Source organism: Bombina bombina, unplaced genomic scaffold, assembly GCF_027579735.1.
Source record: "Bombina bombina isolate aBomBom1 unplaced genomic scaffold, aBomBom1.pri scaffold_398, whole genome shotgun sequence".
Classification (NCBI taxonomy): Eukaryota; Metazoa; Chordata; class Amphibia; order Anura; family Bombinatoridae; genus Bombina; species Bombina bombina.
In genome coordinates, this window is record NW_026512801.1 from 58,784 (window position 1) to 84,899 (window position 26,116).

The 26,116-nt window shown below is 37.0% G+C and overlaps 1 protein-coding gene across 1 annotated transcript in view; it reads left to right on the forward strand.

The window, feature by feature from the left end:
• The first annotated feature begins 1,270 nt into the window (after window positions 1-1,270).
• The window catches only part of LOC128644541 (WD repeat-containing protein on Y chromosome-like), a 385,306-nt gene continuing 360,460 nt past the window's right edge, over window positions 1,271-26,116 (forward strand). Inside the window, exons 1-2 of the mRNA XM_053697119.1 lie at window positions 1,271-1,338; window positions 20,742-21,000. Of these exons, the coding sequence (XP_053553094.1) occupies window positions 1,271-1,338; window positions 20,742-21,000 (327 nt within the window). The remainder of the gene's footprint in view (window positions 1,339-20,741; window positions 21,001-26,116) is intronic.

Consider the following 26,116-nt stretch of genomic DNA (forward strand, 5'->3'; position numbering starts at 1 on the left):
TGTGTCTGAGTGGGTTTCTTTGCGTGTCTGCTAGAGTGTCTATATGTGAATCCTTATGTGTGAGTGTGTTTGTGTGTTTCAGTGTATGAGTGTGCCTGTGTGTGTGTGTGTGTATGTTACTACCTTTACAACATTTCCAAGTTTAAATAGACAATTAAGAATAAAGTGCATATACGTTTTAGTCACTTGGTCAAAAATTGCACATGTCAAAGGAAAGGGGGGGCCCTGATCAATGGTTAAGTCAGGGGCCCCAAAATTTCTAGCGGCGGCCCTGGCACTAGAAGCATTTTTCCTACTACAATTATATTGCAAAAATGTTTATATTCAAAACTGAAATGTGCCTGTGTGAATTCCAATTTTAGCTGTAATGTCTCTTTAAAGGGACAGTCAACTCCAAAATTTGTATTGTTTAAAAAGAAAGATAATCCCTTTATTACCCATTCCCAGTTTTGCCCAGCCAACATGGTTATTTTAATATACTTTTCACCTCTGTGTGATTACCTTGTATCTAAGTCTCATTTGACAGCCCCCTGATCACATGAGTATTTATTATCTATTGACTTGCATTTTAGCCAATTAGTGCAGTATCAGCCACAACTCCACGGGCATGAGAATTTTTTTTTTTATCTATATGGCTCACATGCACTAGCAGTCTCTTGTTATGAAAAGCTAACAAAAAAGCATGTGATAAGAGGCTGTCTGTAGTGGTTTAGAAACAGGCAGACATTGAAAGGTTTAAATGTTATAAAGTATATTAATATAACAATGTTGGTTGTGCAAACACTGCAAAGCTGGGGAATGGGAAGTAAAGGCATTATCTATCTTTTTAAACAATAACAATTTTGATGTTGACTGTCCCTTTAACTTTAATATTTTACTAGTTAAACATTGAAAGTTATTTCGGAAAAGGAAATAAAATATCAGCTAAGCTTTTATGTATTGTTACATCACAAGTAGCATGTGTGCAGTAATCATCTCCTGTGTAGATACCATTGTGTTCTCTAGAGGCGGGATAATCAGGAGTAACCTTAGCTGAGAAAACACACAACCAAAAGCAGGGAGGCTTCAAGGAAGACAGTGAGACGACAGGCTGTTGCTTATGAGTGGGATTTTAGTCTTAGTAACTTATCTCAAGATATTATAAACCTGCACACGCCTTTATGTACTTTCTTCTGATCTTGCCCAACAACAGGGATTTAAATAGTTAAGAGCTATTCAGCACCTGCTTAATCCACTGAGATAATTCCTGCTCCCAAATTATATTTAAGTCATGTCTGTGAAGAAAAAGGTGAGACCCAGCTCTGCCCTGGGCATGCTGGAGACCTACCATGTGCACAGGTAAGAAAATAAAAGTGGAAGCTAAAGTAGGGATCAGCCTGGATCGTTGATTCTCAGTTTTGGAGCTGTGGCATTTGGTGTGTGAGAGGTGTTTACTGTTGCTATGGAAACCACACTGCTCAGCAGGCTTGGAAGGCTAAAGGACGTGTGTATTTCTGAAGTTCACTGTTGTTTTATCTCATTTTTAAACATATGAACAAATGCAACAACATGTTTGTTAAAAAGGGGAAATAATTTATTTTACAAATGTGTTTTAAAATTTTGCTTTGTATAATGACAAATATATTAATACACATTTTCCCTGTGTGGAAGGTTTATTAATTATTAATTAATTCTTGATATAGTCTTTCATTGTAAGAATAAATAACATATGTAAGAGCTCTGCATTCTAATGCAGCAGGTATTTTGGGGGAAAATACAGTAATACACCAATTTCTTAAGAAGTTTTTCTTTGCATAAGTTAAAATGTAATTTTAAGATTTAGATTGCGATTGCTTTATATGATTTTTCTTTTAGTGTTTTAAAGGGACATGAAACCCAAATTTTTTCTTTCATGATTTAGAAAGAGAGTACAATTTTAAACAACTTTCTAGTTTACTTCTATTATCTATTTTGCTTAATTCTCTTGATATACTTTGCTGAAAAGCATATCTAGATAGGCTCAGTGGCTGCTGATTGGTTGCTGCACATAGATGCCTCGTGTGATTGGCTCACACATGTGAATTGCTATTTCTTCTACAAAGGATATCTAAGGAATGAAGCAAATTAGATAATACAAGTAAATTGGAATGTTGTTTAAAATTGTATTCTCTACTTGAATCATGAGAGTTTTTTGGGGTTTAGTGTCCCTTTAACTTTGATATAAAAACCTTTAAGGCATAATTCTAGTGGAACAAAATCTAATTCATTTAAACTACATGGGCATATTTTCTGGCAAGCCAAAGCTTTAACACTAAACTATCTGCGTAACAATTTTCTTCAAAATCAATTAAATATATTGGCATTTATGACATGCTTATTTATAGCTGTTTTACATTATTTCAGTCTTTTTTTTACATTTAAATCTGTTCTAAGAAATTTTATTTAAAAAAACATGTATTATTCAGCTCATGTCCAAAAGCACCACTAAACAGGCCAAATTGTAATTAATTATTTGCATGACAATAGATAAGTCAACAACACTAAGAAACAGGTTCTTAAAGTGAATGTAAACTTGAGCATGGTCGCTCAAGTCATAGGAAAGAATTTTAAAGGGACAGTCTCGTCCAAAATAAACTTTCACGATTCAGATAGGGCATGACATTTTAAACAATTTTCCAATTTACTTTTATCACCAATTTTGCTTTGTTCTCTTTGTATTCTTAGTTGAAAGCTAAACCTAGGAGGTTCATATGCTAATTTCTAAGCCTTTGAAGGCCGCCTCTTGTCTCAGGGCATTTTCACAGTTTTTCACCACTAGAGGGTGTTTGTTCACATGTGTCATATAGATAACACTGGACTCACACATCTGGAGTTGCTAGAAGCCAGCACTGATTAGCTAAAATGCAAGTCTATCACAAAAACTGAAATAAGGGGGCAGTTTGCAGAGGCTTAGAAACAAGATAATCATAGAGGTAAAAATGTATTAATATAACAGTGTTGGTTATGCAAGACTAGGGAATGGGTAATAAAGGGATTATCTATCTTTTAAAAGAAAAACAATTCTGGTGTAGACTGTCCCTTTAAAAAATGAATGAGCCTTTCATGTATCAGATGTGTAGGTTATACTTATCTTCTGAGATTTTCACCTTGTAATGTCAGAATGATAAGCGCTGATTAGGGATGGGCGAATGTGTTTATATTCGAATTCGAAGGTTAGAACGAATGTTATTGTAGAAATTCGATTTAGATAATAGAATGTTGATAAGAACGAATATTTTTAAAAAATTGATTTTCGAATCTTATTTACAGTTTTCGAATGTCACATTCGAATCCGAATGTCACATTCGAATCCGAATGTCACATTCGAATCCGAATGTCACATTCGAATTCGAATGTCACTTTCAAATTCGAATATTACATTTATAAAACACAATTGTAGACTAGAAACACTATTTCGAATTTGAATGTCACATTCGAATCGAATATCACATTCAAATCGAATATCACATTTGAATTTGAATATTACATTTATAAAACACAGTATTAGACTAGAAATACTATTTCAAATTCGAATGTGACATTCGAATGTAGCATTCGAATATTACATTTATTAAACACAGTTGTAGACTAGAAATACTATTTCGCATTTGAATGTCACATTCGAATTCGAATATTACATTTCGAAATTGTATGAATGGATAGCTAAACATTCTATTATTCGAACAAATATTTTTGAATTTTATTGAAAAATTCGAAAAATGAAAATTCGAAAATAGAATGTTATATAAACATTCAAAATTTGATTCAAACTAACGAATGTATCAAAATTAGTTTTAAATTTCGAATTTTTGCAAACATTCGCCCATCCCTAGCGCTGATCCCCTGCCCGCCATATTCGATAATTGATTGACAGATGACTCATCTGCAATCCACTAATTGTTGTTCCCCCCCCCAACAACAATTAGTGGATTGCAGATGAGTCCTCTGTCAATCAATTAACAAATATGGCGGGCGGAGGAATGGCGCTGACCATTCTGGCATTACAAGGTGAAAATCTCAGAAGATAAGTATATCCTACACATCTGATGAATAAAAGTCTCATTCATTTTTTAAATTCTTTCCTATGACTTGAGCAATTATGCTCAAGTTTACATTCACTTTAACTACCAATGGTGCAGCAGGTGCAGTGGCAGCAGGGCCCAAGTGCTGGAGGGGTCCTATAGCAGCCAATCTATACTTAGGTGTGTGCAGAATGTGTACAATTCTAATGCAGGGAATGCTTTTATTAGTAAAGGTTGCAGATATCTATCTTTCTATCTTTCATCAATATCATTATACAGAGCAGCATTTATATCATTACTATTGTTTACTACTGAGTTAGCTTTGGAGGGGGGCAAAACGAATGTTTGCACCAGGGTCCTCTGTTTTGTAGGGTTGCTACTACTAACCAAAAATAAATATTTTTAACAAGTGCACAATAAAAAGACAACACAATAGCACTCCGAATTTAAATAAGCAGTAGATTAATTTGCCGACTCCCTGTATCATGTGACAGCCATCGGCCAATCACATACTCTTTAATATGCTCAGTAGAAACTGCAGCCTTAAAAGGATATTAAACATTAAATACATTTCATGCACCTTAATCAAATTATGGGTGCTGTCATGTTGGAACCTAGATTATATTGCAGGTATCTGAAGGAGAGTTACTGCACACGTGCAAACAGGTCAGCACTGGAATGCAATAAAAGGAAAATTTCAACATGGCGGCACCCATGACTATCAGTAGGATGGGAAGGGGGATAACCTCAATAATATGCTTATAAAATATATTTAGTGTTTAATGTCCCTTTAAACAGTGAGTGAGGGGGGTGGGGTAACCTTGATACTATGCTTATAAAATATATTTAGTGTTTAATGTCACTTTACAAAGTGAGTGTATACATTTTTTTTACTTGTGTCCATTTAAAATAGTCTGCTCCCAGCTCCACTGAGGGGTGTAGCTGTAAAACTTCTGAAGAACAATATGCAGCTTTGCTTGCAAGGTACACTCCCCAGAGCAAATAAAAATAATGTACACCAGGGGCATTTTCTGGCATAGATTAACTATAATGCCTTATACTGCCAATGCTTTACAAAGAAACGACTACCACATCCAAGGAAGGCAGCAGGCGCGCAAATTACCCACTCCCGACTCGGGGAGGTAGTGACGAAAAATAACAATACAGGACTCTTTCGAGGCCCTGTAATTGGAATGAGCACACTTTAAATCCTTTAACGAGGATCCATTGGAGGGCAAGTCTGGTACCAGCAGCCGCGGTAATTCCAGCTCCAATAGCGTATATTAAAGTTGCTGCAGTTAAAAAGCTCGTAGTTGGATCTCGGGATCGAGCTGGCGGTCCGCCGCGAGGCGAGCTACCGCCTGTCCCAAATCCAGTATAAAACCTTTTAAAAACGTAGAAGCTCCCAGTTTAGCTCTGTTGATGAGGTTAGGCTGGGAAACTCAGTGAAAGGGGCTGGGAAATCAGGATGAGCAGACACTCCCTCCTCCCCTGCATATGAAAAGACCCATTAGACAAGCTTGAATGTGTAGACATCAGTATGCATCTAAAACTTTGGGGCTTAGTTAGGAGTCTGAAAATCAGCACAATTCTATTGAAAAATAAGCAAAACTATACATTGGTACAAAAACAATCACTCCCAGATGGATCATCTACAAAACATTTATGCAAAGAAAAATCTAGCGTGCAATGTCCCTTTAATTGCTAAGTACATTTTTGACAAACATATATGCAGCATATATGAGCTAAAATAGGTAGAGTTGGATGCAGCAGATTTTTCAGTGCTTGGTGCAGCAAAAATCTTAATATGCCACTGATGTACAACTTTAGAGTAGATTAAAGCATCTAGATACATTTTTTTTATCTTAAACAGAACCTTCCTCTAACCTACTTGAGAACATTACTACTCTACACCTATTTTAATTAAAGGACATCGGGTATTTCTGTAGTATAGTATGGGAATGGGATCATATCTAAACTTCTTTTTTTTTTTTTTAAATATTCTAAATAATAAAAAAAAAAGCAGAAATGTACTCCCTCTATATTTCTCTGTTGTGTAAACAGGTTACACTTAATTTGCTTTTATTTCTATCTATCTAGTATCTAACTATCTGTAGAACTTTCACAGTTTGGTTTCATTACTCAGTGGTTCCTAAGGGCTGCTTCTTTTAGTACTCTGTACCTACTGTATATCTTGGAGCTGTACCTTTTCATGGGTGGAGACAAATAAAAAAACATTATTAATAACACTGAAAAGATCATTCACCTAAACCCAGAGATTCCGTTCACATGATGTAATACATATTATTAGGAGCAGTCGTCACTGGGAGCCAGGGAATGCATAGAGAGACCATGGACATCAGAATCAGAGACAAATAGGGTGATCACAAATCCCCAGAAGGCAATAGTAATCCCAAAATAACGTTCACGCAGTGGGACCATGATGTAATGTTGGGGTTTGTTGTGTGGAACTGAGGTGCAGGAACTGACAACAGGATATCAAGGATAAAGTAATCTAAATGTTTATTTCTAGAAATATAGAAATAGAGAAACTGACAGTAGATAAGACCCAAAAAGGCCCAACAAGTCTACCCATATTAGATGTTACTTTTTTTCTTAGGATAGCCTTATGCAGGTCCCAGGCATTTCTGGATTCTTTCTCAGTCCTTGTGTTCATTACATCTATTGGAAGTTTATTCCATGAATCCACCACCCTTTATGTAAAAAAACGACTTTCTCACATTTCTCCTGAATCAGCTACCCTCTAATTTAAGATTGTGACCCCTTGTTTTGGTACTTCTTTTTTTTTTGTGGAAAATGCTTTCGGTTTCCACTTATTAAGTCCCTTCATACATTTGAAGGTTTCTATCGTGTCACCCCTTTCCCTTCTCTCCTCTAGAGAGTCTTTCTTTGTACATTTTATGTTTTAGACCGTAAACCATTTTAGTAGCCTTTCTATTTCAGCTAATAATACCTCTCCCAATGGAACCAAGTTTTCAAATGACCTTACCGGCTGCACTGCTGCATTGTCTATGCAAACTTTTAAATATCTGAAATAATAATTCTCAAGTCCTGTTCCTCTTTGGTTAGAGTCAGTAATGTACTATTGAGACTGTAATTGGCCTTTGGGTTCTTTGGATCCTATATGCCTAATTTTGCTCTTGGTAATATTACATTTTAGATCCCATTTATTTGCCTAGTGCTCCAGTTTTATAATTTCACTGCTTATCCACCCCTCCTGGAACATCATCTCTGTTACAGCCCACCTTCCCCTGAGCTACTTTCAATATAACCGAAGAACATGGTAGACAAAAAGTTCCAATAACTGACTAGTAACTGACCTTCATTTGAATGTACCCCATTCATTTAAAAAACAAAAACCTGCCTTCTATCATCTGGATAATGTAGGATACTAGGACCTCTGGATATGGAAATATTTACAATACAATCACTATCAGAGGTAAAGCTTTGTGGACACAAATATATATCTAGATCACAAGTGTAGTGTAAAAATATTAGAGCTATTTACATTAATATTGCTTGAGTACAATCAATAGCGTTTCTATTTTTTCTGCTCTGAAATAAAAAAGTCACTAATTTCAGCAAAGTCTAATTATAATCTTTTGCTTTATGGTTTCAGTAGGTTGTTTTTCTTTAAAATATATAGTTTTGCTATTTGACATTGATATTCTAGGGCAATTTAGCTTGTTTAAAAAAGGGTGTTTTAGGTTCTGCATATTAAAAATAATGTTCTATGATTTTGTCCATTTTTTGTCTGTGTTGGTTATAAATAAATGTTGTCTATTTTATATACTTGCCAGCTACAAAAAAAAGAAAAAAGGTCCTTTAAATTTTTAGTTTTTCCCCTCGGTGCGAGTGCACAAAACTCTCTGTAAATCTGCATGTATGTCTGTCTGTTTTACATAAAACTGCAGAATCAGCAAAATTTGTAGGCACTAAAGCAGAGTGAATATTGTTTGCCTTATAACGTATTATTAATATTTCAAAATATTTTTCATCATATCAATCAGTTCTATCTGAAGTGGGCAAACTGCCTTTGTCTAACGAGATTCTTTGTACTAACTTCTGTTCCGTATAATCAGCAATAATCACTATAATTTATTTGTAAAGTGTCATAGATTGTATGGCAGTTTATGACCATGGGCGTACACAACACCATACGAACTGATGAGTGACGAGAAGGATCTGACACTGAAGAACTTACAATCTAGAGGTTTATAGGGGTAGATGATATAGAAGGGGGAAGTATTTAACTGTAGTAACAGAAAAAAGACAACTGTAAATGTAATTTTGTGGGATATAGTGATGAGGAACTTTTTGGAGAGCAGAAGTTAAATTTCCCTGAAAAGTTTTTTCATGTTGCTTCCTGTTACTGGATTGAATAGAAGCCCTCCATTAGAGATTCACTGTACATTCTTTTTTTTTTTTTTTTTTTAATATTTTTTATTATTAATAATAAAGTTCAGAAAAATAATGACATACAATGCTTATGCAAGACAAATAATAGAACCACATACATGATACAGATGATTTTGTGAAGTAAGGTACAATAAGAGTAGGTGGTCATTCTGATAAGACATAGTTCTATATGCACTAAACCTTTCTTTAACTTTTCTACAATGAACTGTCCACGCATTAAATGGCCGGCGGGTCAATCACTGTACATTCTTTATGTGTACATTATTCTTGTTTTGTATACAGCCAAAATACAGCAATTCTTTGTATGAAAGTCTTATAAATGCTTTGAATGCTATTAGTCTTGTTGTCTGACACCTGACTCCTGATGTCTGACACCTGACTCCTGATGTCTGACACTTGACTCCTGATATCTGACACCTGACTCCTGATGTCTGACACCTGACTCTTTTTTTTTTTTTTGGTGGTGGAGAGAGGAAAGATTTCTAACATGGACACAGAGTTTAAATAATATATATTTGCATATGTTTCAGTGATAGGCAAAAGGGTTCATATATACAACAGCTATTGTGATTGCTTTGTATTTATATAGTATTCTCAATCTGTTTATTTATTTTTGGCTTTTTTACTACCTTGATTTGTTTAACCATGATGATACTCTAGTTTTACTTTTCTTTCTTTGCTGGAGACATGCCTTGTTTCACCCTAGCAACAAATATTGTTTAAAGGAACATTGAACTCAACTTTTTGCTTTTATGTTTCAGATAGAACATACAATTTAACAACTTTCCAATTTACTTCTATTATCACATTTTTTTGTTCTGTTGTTATTCTTTGTTGAAAAGCAGGATGGTAAGCTCAAGAGCGTATATATGTTGTCTGCAGCACCAGATGACAGCAGTTTTACAAGAAAGTTATACGTTTGTAAGAGCACTATTAGCAGCACGTTTTTGCCATGTAGTGCTCTAGACATGCATACTACCAACTTAGGAATACACTCATCAAATAATGACACAAGAACAAAGCAGATATGATAATAGAAGTAAATTAGAAATTGTATGCTCTTCATGAATCACGAAAAACATGTCCCTTTAACACCATGTTCCAGACTTATGGGTAGCACACATTGCCTAACTCCAGGATCTGGTGACATTCATTATTATAGATTGTCTTATGTGTAGTATACATTTTCATTGGTTTACAAGCTTGCTAAGTAAAAGCAATATAGATTCCTATTTGCAGATGTTTCCTACTATATACATCCTATATTTTGCAATGTTTGTCCCTTTTAGTATATCTCTTATCTACCTTTTAGTCTTCTTTTCAGCTTTCCCCTATTTACTTTCTATAACATTTTGTGCAAGATTACAAGTCGCTCGGCATATCAGTTGCGAAAACACTGCACGCTTTATGGCTTTTTTGCATTTGGGATTGTGCAGCTATTACAAGTTAAAAAATAACTTATTTTGTGTGCTCGTTAAGCTGTGTAATCCAAACAGACGAATCGCGTGTGCGTTCACGTATTCCACATTAGAAGTCAATGGAGAAGACCAATAGAAAGAAAAAAAAGACACAAAAACCCTAATATGTTGGGCAAAGCCCTTGACGTATTCTCCTCGAAAAGTGTACATGAAAATATAAATATGTTCTATATATTTATAAATAATTAAATGTGATGATTTTTGGACTGATTTATTTATTGCGATATATGTATATGAATATATATATGTCTATATATCCCAAGATCTATATGCGAATATCTCTTTGAAAATCCCTCTGAGGTATTGTTTAATGTGAAATATTTTCATTATCTCCATAGTTAAACATATCTATACATATAAATCCATGTTTCTCAATATATGTGTATGTATATCAATGTAAAAGCCCTGCGTCTGCTTTTTTTTCTTTAGATCTCGTATCTTTGAGCCCTTATAACTTTTGTGTGCAATATTTTTTTCAAATATTTTTTATCAGACAGTGTTAATATGAGTGAAACTGTACTTTGTAATGTATTTGTGAAGTGTTTCATGAAACTTTTATGTTGCACAAAACTGTTAACTACAGCTCTTCGAGTGCGGAAAGGATTGTTGCGTAAAAGGCGAATGCACGCAATCGCAATTTTTCAAAACTTGTAATAACTGCGCAATGGAAATTGATTGTGAAAAGACCATATCGCGCATGGAAAACTCATAACACGCAACTTGTAATCTTGTCCTTTGAGTGGTAACATATTAAACTTTCATTCTCTTTCACATATGTAGAGTTCTTATATGATTCAGATACAGGCCCCTATTTAACAAAGGTCTTGCGGACCTGATCCGACAGTGCGGATCAAGTCCGCAAGACCTCGCTGAATGCGGAGAGCAATACGCTCTCTGTATTCAGCATTGCACCAGCAGCTCACAAGAGCTGCTGGTGCAACGCCGCCCCCTGCAGACTCGCGGCCAATTGGCCGCCAGCAGGGAGGTGTCAATCAACCCGATCGTACTCGATCGGGTTGAATTGTTGCGATTCCTGTCCGCCTGCTCAGAGCAGGCGGATAGGGTTATGGAGCAGCAGTCTTTGTGACCGCTGCTTCATAACTGCAGTTTCTGGCGAATCTGAAGACTCGCCAGAAACACGGGCCGTCAAGCTCCTTTCGGAGCTTGATAGATAGGCCCCACAGTGCACAACAATAAAACATTCCAATTTAAAATGAATATCAAATGTATTTCGTTTGCTTGGTTTCCTTTGTTTAAAAGGAGGTAGGTAAGCTAAGGAGTGTGCACATGTCGAGAGTTTAATCAGTGCTACGTAATTTTGCGGCACTATAAAAATAAATGATAGTAGTAATACAAATAATATGGCAGCAGTTTAACAAGAATGCTTTTAACAATGCTATGTATTGTGCAAATTCTGCTGCCATCTAGTGCTCAAATGCATCATTGCAAAGCTGCCATATTGTTCGGCAAACATGTACTCCAGAAGTCTACGTATCTAGGCATTATCTTCAAAAAAGAATGCCATGTGAACAAAGTAAATTTGGTAATAAAAGTAAATTTGTAACTTGAATCATGAAATAAAATGATTGGGTTTCATGTCCTTTCAAGTCATCATATAGATGCTACATATTGTATTAATTTGTTCACTTTGTTTATGTGAGGTCTCAATTAGGGGACAACATCAAACCAGGTTCCTCTTAACATCTCATGATAGAATGCACATCCAGGGTAAAAGTTGAAAAAAAGTATTTATGGATTCACAGTGAAAAACAAGTGAGCACACTCTTAAGTAAATAGACAGAGAATGTGACAGATGCATTTTGAGAGGCAGGTCTGAATGTAGCATAAAGGGACAGTATACTATAAAATTGTTTTCCCTAATATGTTTCCAGTAACTTTTTTTTTACCAGATGCAGAATATAAAATGTATGAGATTTGCCTTTTTAAGGTTTATTTGTGTATATGAATTAGCTGATTTTGTGTTTTGAAACCACAACCTAATAAAATGGGTTGAGCTTGTAGGTATAATCAGATCTCATTACTTTATCACATTGTGTACATATACCTGCATCTTTACCTTCTATCTGTTCTTAAACCAATCACCAATACTTGGAGAGAACAATGGAAAATTAACATTTTATTACCTTATCTCTTCTATAACCCACTGGGAGTGTAATTTCTTCTACTGGCTGTGTTAACACAGCTTGGCCTGAAGGCCAAAAACATTCAGGATGGGTGGGGATACAGCAGGCTAAATAAACTAATTCAAATGCCAATATAAGGGTAAAGGAAATACTTGTAAACAATTTAATACACTCCAACAGGTAAAGTGGATCATTGGGAGATTTTTTTTTTTAGTAAACTGTCCCTATAAGGCCTGGTAGTCACAATACAGCCTATCAGAGGTTATCACTAATAATCTACCTCTCCCATTTCTAGCCCAAATGTTGTCACTCTTCAAGTCAGATTGCTCATTACTATTCTTTCTGTATGGATCATGTATATTTTTGACTCTTTGTATATGTAGGTTTTTTGCAGTTATCCTCCTTTTAAAGGAGTGGGAATTTTAAAATATATCATGTAAATACAGTATTTAAACATAATTTATTCTTACCTGATAAAATTCCTTTCTTTCTTATGGTAGTGAGAGTCCACAATTCATTACTGTTGGAAATTCATCACCTGGCCCTCCCAGTATTTTGTATAGCCAAGTATAGGAGGAAGAAGTGCAAAAAATAGTAGGCTAAAGAGGTGCTAGAACTGCCACCACTAAGAAAAATTGGGCATGTTTGTGGACTCTCAGCACCAAGAAAGAAAGGAACTTATTTTTGATTCTTATGGTGGTGAGAGTCCACAGTTCATTACTGTTGGGAACTAATACCCAAGCTGTGAAGTCCATGGAAACATGAGTGGGACAAAGGAAAAGGCAGGTACCAGAAACTACAGTCTGAAGGACCCTTCTGCCAGAAGCAGCCTCATATAAGGGAAAACATCTAGATTGTGTGATAATCCCTCTATTGAAGTTGTCGCATTAGGTCATAAGGAGGAATTACAGTTCCCTAGATAAGATTCTATCAAGAACTACCTTAGGAAAGACACATTACAAAGTACATAAAACCACTTTGATCTGAGAAAATCTTTAGAAAAAAACAAAACAAAAAAAAACAGAGACTCTCCTAGCTGAGTAAATGGCTAATACAGGAAAAACCTTTCAGGAGAACAACTGAGTGTCCTATGAGTGCATATGTTCAAATTCCAAACAGGAATAAATTACATGAAAAAAAATCTGAGCCAACACCAAGAAAGATAAACCTTCCACACTTGAGAAAAAGCTATGTAAGGACTGTCTCACAAAAATAAATCAAGGTATCCATTACAGAGTCCGGGAAAACTCTTTGAGAGAAAACTAACCATCAAATCTCCAAGCAGACAAATGGATAGAATAAAGATTTCTGGTAAAGGACAGTAAGTACCCTTAGATGACCAATCTGGTAACTGAGAGAGATGCCATGGAAGAGTGTTGGAAATCTTCACCAACCCAACATACCACGTCCTGCAGAACCAAAAATGATCTATTACGAATGCTGAAATTTGCCCTAGATCCAAGGAAATACCCTTGGATTAAATTAATAGGAAGAAGATGATAAACTAGAAGAAAAAAATCACAATACTGCGAGGGCCTCCCTCAATGCCTCTTGAAGATCTCTCAAACTCGCCCCATACAAGGGAGTTTTGTGACTAAGTAGGATGGCATAAGGTCAATCTCCGGAAACCCGAGCAAATAACCAAGCTATCAAAATACTCCTAAATGAAGTGCTGAGGTTGTATGTTGAAAAACGTCTGCTAATGCAGGAGATAAGATACCCTCTCCACAGGTCACTGCTGGCACCACCTAGGTGTTTTAATATAGGCTATGTCTGAAGATCTGTGACGCTCTGAAGATCACACATAGTTTCAAGATACTTATCGGTAACCTCGCCTCATAAGCAGGCTAAACTCCCTGGGACCATCTAGAACCCCAGACCACCCCCAACCCAAATGGTTGGAGTCAATGGTAACTACATCCTATGATAACTCCCAAAGAAACTGCAATAGGGATAACCACCAGAAAAGAGACTTTTAGAAAAGATAAAAAAAATGTATATGAATCCAGATAACTCATATAAGTAGGTGTGGTCTCCATTCCACTGATTTCAATGAGATGGTCTCTGGTCAATTCCAAGAAAACCCTTGAATCAGCAAACTCTATGCAAAGTTAACTTTCCAGTCATTACTGTGAATCAACCAGAGTAGTTTCTCTGAAAAAGTGAGCTTAAATATTGACCAAGAAAGTATAAAAAAAACTATTTCCTGATCTCTAGTGGTTGACAGTAGAACCTCAAACCAATAGTGGTTGTTCAGGAATGTAAAAATGAAGGAACCAAATATTCCTTATGGATAAGAAAGAGCAGATAAGTATACTTCAAGTCTATAGTCAACGTGAACTGGCCCTAAAGAAGAAGGGACATATAGATCTGATAGTTCCCATTGTAAAAAGAGAGAATCCCCAAAATGTAGTTATGTTGTTCAGCTCCAGGACAGGCCTGAATGTTTCCTCCCTCTTTGGGACTATAAAAGGAAAAGTAAATAAAATTCCCTCCTGCGTACTTATACAGGAAGAGGGACAATCGATTCCCATATCCTCCAACTCCTGAACCCCTAAAAGAAAACCATTCATATGTCTCTTTGAGACATGAAACAGAAGAAACCTCTCTCAATGAAGTTGCACCCTAGTGGCTCTTGTTGCTGAGACCATGGAAAATTAAGAATACAAGCCGAGGTCCATCAAGGACAAATTCCCTAAGGCTAATTTGAAAAACCTCAAGTCTTCTAGCGAGAACAGAGAGCCATCATTTTGACATGAATGCGAAAAATCAGAATGATTGCATCACAAACTGAAAGAGGGTGAGCCAAATGCAAATCAGAAATGCAATCTTTAAACCATTTTTTTAAGGCTGGGCTTCTTAAACTAAGTCAAATAAGGAATTAAATCAGAAAAAAGCTGTATCCACAATAAATCAATATCCAAAGCTGGATGAAAACAAAAAATCCCCTTGATGGAAGACCAACCATATACCCTTCGGCTTCCTCATTGATCTTGAAGTCACAGAAAAGGTATTTCAACAACCTTTCGAAGTTCCAAATAATAACTTGAATCTGAGAAAATGAAGAAAATGTAGGGAAGGAATAAGAAACATACAGACTTATATCTAGGAAAAATATCATCCAGAATTTAGATTCCTAAACCCCTAAAGTCTGTAATACTTCCCTAAGGAAGAAACGTAAAGGAACAACGGTCAAATCCCGATCTGAGTTAAGAATAAATCTTCTGAGGGCAACACATTCTCTGGGGAAATAGATCCATGTTCAAGTGAAAATATGTGCAATAATGGTGTGAACTGTCACTTTATATATAGTAAAGCAGACAGTAGAGCTAAATAAAAACTCTATACTCCCAGTTACAACTTCTGCCATGGGTCCCACAGTGTTTTAGAGCACAATTACTATTTAATATCACAAGAAAATTCCCTCTTGTCCTGGAGTACATTTTTGTTGCCCCCTCTGGTAATGCCATGCATACACCAGAAGAGCCTGAGACATACTCACTCCTCCAAAGAAAGCAGCCACCAGAATGAAGGAGGAACTGAGACAGCGTGCATGCAGATGACTGTTATTTTTGGCAGAGCGGATTCAGGGGTTTGGAGCTCATGTGTAAGGGTGTCAGACTTAGTCCCATCTTGTGCGCTAAAAGGGGCCAGTGGAATAGGCTTCTTTGTGAAACTACCCCTTTTAGGCATGATTGAGAAAACAGACACAAGGCAAGTTTAATGTACAGGATTAAGGAAACAGAATTAGGCAGCAGTAATTCCCACAACGGAGCTGGGTCAGAAGTTGTACCCACTCCTAAGGCTGAGACTAGAGTGTCCACTTGAGGGCCCGGAGACAGATGTGCCCACTCTAAGGCCCAGACTGGGTTTTCCACTTAAGGGTGGAAGACAGGAGTTCCCACTTGAGGGCCGAAGATAGAAACAGGACTTCAGTACTGAATCAGGATAGCCATGCTTGGCAGATGCCCTCTGCAAGGCATGGGTACTGGAACAGGATAGCAGTGCTTGGCAGATGCCTTCTACAGGGCTAGGGTGGTGAAGCCGAATACTGGTGCTTGGCAGATGCCCTCTGCAGGGTTAGGGTACTGGAATAGAATACCGGTGCTTGGCAGATGCACTCTGCAGGTCATTGGTACTGGAGCAGGATAGCAGTGCTTGGCAGATGCCCTCTGCAGGGCTAGGGTGCTGAAGCAGTATACCGGTGCTTGTTAGATGCCCTCTGCAGGGTTAGGAAACTGGAACAGAATAACGATGCTTGGCAGATGCCCTCTGGTTCAATCCCTGGCATGGATGTGACAATGGATCTTAGGCAGGAAAACTGAGTTAATGTCTTCTGTTCCCAAGAATCATTCTCCAGTGCTGCGCTCCAAAAAAAGTTCCTGTCACATTAACTCCTATCACCGGAAAATGCACCCTTACCAATGGAACTGGTTACCAGCCGTGCCTGACACAGAATCACTCCTCCATAGAAAGAAGCCACCAGAATGGAATTGAAACCGAGACAGTGAGTGTGCAAATCCCTCTCATAAGGGACAACTGAGTTAACCTCCTAAGAATCATTCTTCCTGCACTGCACTCCAAAAATGTCTCCTGTGTTTGCTCACGTTAACTCCCATCACTGGATAGCACTCCCCCTGACCCACTTACCTAAGGAGATGGTTATCACGCTGAAATTAGTCAGACAAATAAAACTGGAGATTTAGCAGTGTAGGACACCTTAAAGGACAACTTACTTAAAGAGGCAATGGTAAAAGTTTAACAGTGCTCAAAAAACCTAAGAGAGAAAATAAAGTTAAACATAATTTCTCCTCAGACCTTAGTAAAATACTTATCTGTCACTTGTGGTTGAGAAGGTAAATACCTAAAGAATCAGTAAAATTCTGGCTATTATGAACAAAAGGTAGCGTACCTACTAATAGCCTGAGGGCTGTGTGAAAATGCAGGTACTTACCCAGTAGCTGCCCACTCCACTGATTTTACCCCAATGTAGTCTCAGGATACAGGAGTCACCCATCCTGTGTTGTAACTGACAGTAGATAATATACTGAGAGAGTCCATCTTCATGGCCAAGCAGAAGGAGGCTAAAGGAACTATCCCAGCAACACCCATGGTACTGTAGGTTTGTGACCATAACTCCAGGGAGATTTACATTGCACAGCATGTACTCTCCTATGTCCCTCTCTTTGAGGAACTATACATTGAGGAAAAATCTGGGGTCGATATCCCTGCAAACCTTTACTAAAATCTTTAGCACCTCTATCTTCGCCTACTGCTAGGCAAGGTAAAGAAAATACTGGGAGGGTCAGGGAAATAGGAGGGATATTAAAGCTCTTGGTGTAGGGTGTCTTTGCCTCCTCCTGATGGCCAAGTGATGAATTCCCAACAGTAATGAATCATGGACTCTCACCAGCATAAGAAAGAAAGTCATATTTTAATGAACAGAATGTGATTGTACTGCTTGCTCATAAGTGAAAACTGTTTGTTTCTTTTTTTTTTTATATATATATAAAACAGTATTCCTTGTCAATAACTAGGTCACAGTACTACTTTGAGTTTGCCACTAAAGATAGAAAGGAAACATCCTGTATCTCCAGTGAAAGGCTTTAATTGGATGAATGTTTTAAATGCCAAATACCTACAGGATCCTGGGAAGTGGTGAATTAATTGTATGTAGATAAAATGGCTAGCAGAATGCCTTGTTAATTTTAATGCACTTGAGAAAAGAATTATACAATATAAAAATACGCCAGCTTCCTTTTTAACACTGATGCTTGTGTAGGAGTGTGCAGTTTATTCAGTCCTGTTCCTTTTAAAGGGACAGTCAACACCCGACCCAACCAGATTCCATATGTTTGTAACACAAACGAAGATTCGCCTGCATCGGCTCCCTTCTCTATTACCTCTATCCTTGTCCTAGGAATCCTTCCAAATACATACGTTACTCTAGTCAAAATATGGACGCCAAACTCCTCCCCCTCCTCCTTCTTCCCCATATCACTTCCAAATCACGCTCGTTCATGAAGGGATTGATGGCGCGCACGATATGCCCTTGAGCATGCGCATTTGTAAATCAGTCAGATTGTACACAGCTATCGGACTTGACGCATCCAATTAATTAGATCTGCGTTAAGTAATACGGTACTGTTAAAAATATAATACGCTGGCAATTATTGGGGAAAATAAAGTTCTGCTTTTTTGGTTCCTATTGAATCGCGCATGTGCGAAACGCCGTGAACGAGTTTGAAGATGCTGACCGAGGATTCCATTCTGATTGGAGGATGGATTGAAAGAGAAGGTTAGTACGTAACCGTGGGGGGAGTTTGGCGGCCATATTTCGACTACATTAACGTATGTATTTGGAAGGATTCCTAGGACAAGGATAGAGGTAATAGAGAAGGGAGCCAGTGCAGGCGGATCTTCATTTGCGTTACAAACATATGGAATCCAGTTGTGTCAGGTGTTGACTGTCCCTTTAAAATACAATATTCTTTTATAGTCTGAGTCGCTTTCTCTGGAATAAAGCCTCTTTAGTAAATCACCCTGCATATTTGTATGAAATAAAAATAAACCTGGTCTCAACTGTTCTATTAATTTGAAATAAAATGTAATCTCAAACAAAAATCATGAGTTAGTATTTTAATTGTTTTTTTTTTCTAGTGGTTGTTTCATTTAAACATAAGCTTATTTGGCTGCATTCAGTGAAATTTCTTTTTATTGGAATTTTTTTTAAATATTGTAATATAAAATATATAATTTTCCTGGAAAGTTTATACTTCTTAATCCAAATTTTTAACTGCAACCCATTGAGGAAGTACATAAGTACAATGTTATTTTTGTATTGCTAATGTATGTATATAGACTTGCTTTTAATAAAAGTTAAAAGCTTACCGAAGTTCCCAGCTTTCTATTTAACCAACTTACCTTTTTTCACATCTACTAACCAACTAGAAAGGGGTCCATTAATCATGACTATTCTGTTCAATGGTCTTCAGTGATTGGTGCTTATCCCTAACTTATTTAAAGGGACAGGAAACCACCAAATTTTCTTTCATGATTTGGATAGAACATACAATTTTTAACATCTTTCCACATTACTTCTATTATCAAATTTGCTTAATTCTCTTGTTATCCTTTGCTGAAGGAACAGCATTGCACTACTGGCAGCTAGATGAATACATCTAGTTAGCCAATCACAACAGACAAATGTGTACAGACACCAATCAGCAGCTAGCTCCCACTAGTGTAGGACATGTGCGTATACTTTTTTAAACAAGGAATACAAAGAGAATGAAGCACGTTTGAAAATAGAAGTGAATTTAAAAGTGTCTTAAGATTACATGCTCTCTCTGAATTATGGAAATTTAATTTGACCTTCATATCCCTTTAAATATATAAAAACAAAGAAATAGTTATAAATCATTCAAATATTGTGAATCCCCTTGTGACAAGTATGAGATGTGACAACTATAACGCTGTCCTGTCTAAAATCAAAGGCCTAAACTCTAATGCAAGTCAGTATAAATTAAGTTGATCCACAAAATAGCAATATTTTTGGATCAGTAAATAGTAGTGTTACATGACAAAATATAGCTGAGGCCAGCCACCAGGGAATTTTAAATGTGATTTTCCCCTAAACAGCAAATAAACATCTACAACCTACCCTACCATACACAACTCAATCTCTACTATTCCAATACCCCAGCACATATTAACCCTAACACTGGTTTCCCTATTACACTGCACTTAACCCTAACTGTGAGCCCCCGCTACAACTACTGTTGTTTTAGAGTAAAATGAGCTGGACAGCTGGAATCAATGGCCGAGGGGCCAAGTTCCCCACGAACCCTTTCTGGGACACTGGAAGAAAACACAGTGTTCAAACAAAGGCCAGGGGTAAGAATGCAATGAGAATAAACTTATTAGCTGAACTCTCTCTAGTTCTTTAATCAGCTCCTACAAAACAAAACAAAAATTAAGTATTAAAAAATAGCTATAAGTTTATAAATTTAAATTTCAAATAGAAACATATCTTTGTAAAAGTCAAGGCCTCACAGGGAAAAGCAGCACAAAATCATTCAACAAAAGCAGAATCTGCAACAATCCAAAGTCAAATACCAAGTCAGTCATAAACAAGGTTAATACAAAAGAGAGCATAGTCAGGGGAAACAGAAGAAAAACCAGTATGTCCAAGAAGTAAACTGCCAAAGTAAGAGGTAATAACTCAGTATACAAGCAACCTCATGCTTAAAACACAAAGCTTATAAAGACTTTTTTATAATTAGGGCCTAATTGATCTTCTAGGCCTTCTTAAAGGTACAGTATGTCTTTCTGTAGCAGAAACAGAAATCAACCCCTACAGTGTAAGCTACTACTGGTGGAGATGGTTCTACAGCATTATAGCAGGACTCAAAATATCTAGGTTGAGGTTTGGCTTTCTGAAAAATAAGAGTTTAAGAGTTCATGACCTAATACCAGTGATCTGATGTTTCCTAAAATGCTTTAATATTGAAACTTTTGAAATCTTATTAAATGTATATTATTTCCTTTATCTCATGAAACACACTTGTATTATTGTTATTAGTTGTACACCAATAATGATTGCACATCTTAACAATATTTTTTTTAATCTACATCAGTCTTTACAGTGAAATAAGAAAAACCTCTGCAAAACCTCAGTTGCGTGCAAAGACTGGCGTGGAAGCCCGAAGAGCCCTGTTAGGATCTATAACTTCTGAAGAACCTGAGGATCAATGTCTGAGTCCTCCAGAATGGTTAGAGAAAGAGATAATAAAGAGGCAAACAAAGAGACATTCACTGGGACTTTTAGAAAATCTAAAAGCAAGGGAAATACTTCATAATCAATTAGATCTAGTCAGGAGCCTCTGGGAGGAGAAGGTAAGTTAATTTTAAATGTATGACGATATTATAATACTATAAACTAGAGAACATTTCTTTATTATTATTTTCATTAATATTATAATTCATTTATTTGTATAAGCTTATGAGTATGGTGCACAATGACACCAATTATTTGTAAAAAAAAACCCAGATACATGAAACAAACTAAACAAAATAAATTAATTGAGGAGGGAGGACCTTGTATAAAATACTTTAGAACCTGAAGGATTTATATCTGTATAATAGTGCAGTCCTGTTATTTGTATAATTATCAAGTGTAAGACTTTCAAATCTGATTGTTATAAGTAATTTTGTGTATTTTATTTTTTATTGAGGTTTGAAGAAAAAACAAGATGTTTCCAAACACCCTAAGAATGTCACATAAAGATTTATATTAAAGATACATTGTAAAATATATTTTACTACAAGTAGGCTAACAGAACTCGGCTTATACTTATAGAAAAAATCTATAACTGTTCTGTGGAGATATATTTTACTGCTAGCATCATCTAATCCAGCATATACCATTGATCTCCTCATTCTGAATGATCAGGTAGAGCTTGTATTACAAGCTGATAGTAAAAAGTTTTCTTGCGCGCTAACCCGATGCGCACACTAAGCCGAACTTTGAATTTTGGAATCATATTTCCCCCATAGAAGTCAAAGGAGCAAAAAAAGTAGGAAAAAAACCCTTAAACACCCTACTCACACGCAAACCTGATTACATATTCTCAAGTGCGCTAACCTGACATGAAAATATTAATATTTCATATTCCAATGTTCTTCACATAGCAGAATATGTTCTTTTTATTTATAAATACATATTTCTTCATATATCTGATGGTAGTTTGGTAACTATACACTGTGCAGCCACTTTATTAGGTACAGCCCTGCTATGCACACAAATGGTTCCTTCCACTGTGTTGCACATCACGTGGCCACAGTTTTGGTATAAATACAGCAGAACAACCTTCCTACTATCAGTTTAGCATACAAACAACAGTGAGAATGGGGAAGTGCAGTGATATAATGGACTTTGAACATGGCAAGACATGGTGGACAAAGTGTATCTGAAACAGCAGTACTCCTCGATATGTATCAAGAATGGTGCAATGAACAAAAAACATCCAGTCAGCGGCATTATCAATCTGTAAGTGTGCAGCATGTACCATAGTCTCTAAAATCAACATCACAGATATTATCTTTACAGCCTGTGGGGCCTAGTTATCAAGCCGTCAACCTCAAATACGCTGGAATTCCGCAGCGTATTTGTGGCGAGGCTGATTCGCCGTAGTTATCAAAGGCTCGAGACCGGCAAAAGTAGAATTTTGTGACGTAAACTTCGATCCGCCGGACTCAGTCCGACACAGATCGATTCTTACGTCACTCCAGATGTTCCGCACACAAGTGCGGCACATTCTCACTACTTTTGCTAGTTATCAAAAAAGTAGCAGGTACGCTCGGCACTTTTACGCCCCAGCGTACCTGGTTTTCAAAGCGCCAGCCTGGAGGCGGCGGATCCCATAGGAATCAATGGGAGTCTGACCATAGCGAAAGTACAAGTTCGCTGCTGACAGACATCACATTGATTCCTATGGGAGCTGTCTACACCTAACACCCTAACATGTACCCCGAGTCTAAACACCGCTAATCTGACCCCCCCTACACCGCCGCAACTAAATAAAGTTATTACCCCCTAAACCGCCGCTCCCGGAGCCCACCGCAACTATAATAAATGTATTAACCCCTAAACCGCCGCTCCCTGAACCCGCCGCAACCTATATTAAATGTATTAACCCCTATCCTGCCCCCCCTACACCGTCGCCACCTATAATAAATTTATTAACCCCTATCCTGCCCCCCACTACGCCGCCGCCACTGTAATAAAATTATTAACCCCTAAACCTAAGTCTAACCCTAACACTAACGCCCCCCTAACTTAAATAATTAATTAAATAAATCTAAATAAATTAACTCTTATTAACTAAATGAATCCTATTTAAAACTAAATACTTACCTTTAAAATAAACCCTAATATAGCTACAATATAATTAATAATTATATTATAGCTATCTTAGGATTTATATTTATTTTACAGGTAACTTTGTATTTATTTTAGCTAGTTAGAATAGTTATTAAATAGTTATTAACTATTTAATAACTACCTAGCTAAAAGAAATACAAAATTACCTGTAAAATAAATCCTAACCTAAGTTACAATTAAACCTAATACTACACTATCATTAAATTAACTAAATAAACTACCTACAAATAACTACAATTAAATACAATTACATAAACTAACTAAAGTACAAAAAATAAAAAAAGCTAAGTTACAAAAAATAAAAAAATTAGTTACAAACACGTTAAAAATATTACAACAATTTTAAGCTACTTACACCTAATCTAAGCCACCTAATAAAATAACAAACCCCCCAAAATAAGAAAAATCCCTACCCTATTCTAAATTAAATAAATTTCAAAGCTCTTTTACCTTACCAGCCCTTAAAAGAGCCATTTGTGGGGGCATGCCCCAAAAAGTTCAGCTCTTTTGCCTGTAAAAGAAAAATACAACCCCCCCCAACATTAAAACCCACCACCCACATACCCCTAATCTAACCCAAACCCCCCTTACAAAAACCTAACACTAATCCCCTGAAGATCATCCTACCTTGAGTCGTCTTCACTCAGCCGAGCCACCGATGGAACTGAAGAGGACATCCGGAGCGGAAGAAGTTAATCCTCCAAGCGGCGCTGAAGAAATCTTCCATCCGATGAAGTCATCATCCAGGCGGCGCTGAAGAAGTCTTTGATCCGGCCGATGTCATCTTCCAAGAGGCGCTGAAGATGCCTTCTATCCGGGTGAAGTCATCTTCCAAGCCGGGTCTTGAATCTTCCTTCCACCGACGCGGAACCACCTTCTTCACCGACGGACTACGACGAATGACGGCTCCTTTAAGGGACGTCATCCAAGATGGCGTCCCCTCAATTCCGATTGGCTGATAGGATTCTATCAGCCAATCGGAATTAAGGTAGGAAAATCTGATTGGCTGATGGAATCAGCCAATCAGATTCAAGTTCAATCCGATTGGCTGATCCAATCAGCCAATCAGATTGAGCTCGCATTCTATTGGCTGATCGGAACAGCCAATAGAATGCGAGCTCAATCTGATTGGCTGATTCCATCAGCCAATCAGATTTTTCCTACCTTAATTCCGATTGGCTGATAGAATCCTATCAGCCAATCGGAATTGAGGGGACGCCATCTTGGATGACGTCCCTTAAAGGAGCCGTCATTCGTCGTAGTCCGTCGGTGAAGAAGGTGGTTCCGCGTCGGCGGAAGGAAGATTCAAGACCCGGCTTGGAAGATGACTTCGCCCGGATAGAAGACATCTTCAGCGCCTCTTGGAAGATGACATCGGCCGGATCAAAGACTTCTTCAGCGCCGCCTGGATGATGACTTCATCGGATGGAAGATTTCTTCAGCGCCGCTTGGAGGATTAACTTCTTCCGCTCCGGATGTCCTCTTCAGTTCCATCGGTGGCTCGGCTGAGTGAAGACGACTCAAGGTAGGATGATCTTCAGGGGATTAGTGTTAGGTTTTTGTAAGGGGGGTTTGGGTTAGATTAGGGGTATGTGGGTGGTGGGTTTTAATGTTGGGGGGGTTGTATTTTTCTTTTACAGGCAAAAGAGCTGAACTTTTTGGGGCATGCCCCCACAAATGGCCCTTTTAAGGGCTGGTAAGGTAAAAGAGCTTTGAAATTTATTTAATTTAGAATAGGGTAGGGATTTTTCTTATTTTGGGGGGTTTGTTATTTTATTAGGGGGCTTAGATTAGGTGTAAGTAGCTTAAAATTGTTGTAATATTTTTAACATGTTTGTAACTTAATTTTTTATTTTTTGTAACTTAGCTTTTTTTATTTTTTGTACTTTAGTTAGTTTATGTAATTGTATTTAATTGTAGTTATTTGTAGGTAGTTTATTTAGTTAATTTAATGATAGTGTAGTATTAGGTTTAATTGTAACTTAGGTTAGGATTTATTTTACAGGTAATTTTGTATTTCTTTTAGCTAGGTAGTTATTAAATAGTTAATAACTATTTAATAACTATTCTAACTAGCTAAAATAAATACAAAGTTACCTGTAAAATAAATATAAATCCTAAGATAGCTATAATATAATTATTAATTATATTGTAGCTATCTTAGGGTTTATTTTACAGGTAAGTATTTATTTTTAAATAGTAATAATTTATTAAAGTATAGTGTAGTGTTAGGTGTAATTGTAACTTAGGTTAGGATTTATTTCACAGGTACATTTCTCTTTATTTTAGCTAGGTAAGCTATTAAATAGTTAATAACTATTTAATAGTTATTGTACATGGTTAAAATAAATTGAAAGTTACCTGTCAAATAAATATAAATCCTAAGATAGCTAGAATATAATTCTTATTTATATTGTAGCTATATTAGGGTTTATTTTAAAGGTAAGTATTTAGTTTTAAATAGGATTCATTTAGTTAATAAGAGTTAATTTATTTAGATTTATTTAATTAATATTTAAGTTAGGGGGGCGTTAGGGTTAGGGTTAGACTTAGGTTTAGGGGTTAATAATTTTATTACAGTGGCGGCGGCGTAGTGGGGGGCAGGATAGGGGTTAATAAATTTATTATAGGTGGCGACGGTGTAGGGGGGGCAGGATAGGGGTTAATAGGTTTAATATAGGTTGCGGCGGGTTCATGGAGCGGCGGTTTAGGGGTTAAACTATTTATTTAGTTGCGGAGAGGTGCGGGATCAGCAGGATAGGGGTTAATAATTTTATAATAGAGGGCGACGGTGTAGGGGGGGCAGGATAGGGGTTACTAGGTATACTGTAGGTGGCAGCGGTGTCCGGGAGCGGCGGTTTAGGGGTTAATACATTTATAAGAGTTGCGGCAGGGTCTAGGAGCGGCGGTTTAGGGGTTAATACATTTATAAGAGTTGCGGCGGGGTCTAGGAGCGGCGGTTTAGGGGTTAGTAACTTTATTTAGTTGCGGGGGGCTCCGGGGGCGCCGGTATAGGGGGTAGAACAGTGCAGTTTAGTGTGAGTGCTTAGTGACAGGCTAGCAATAAAG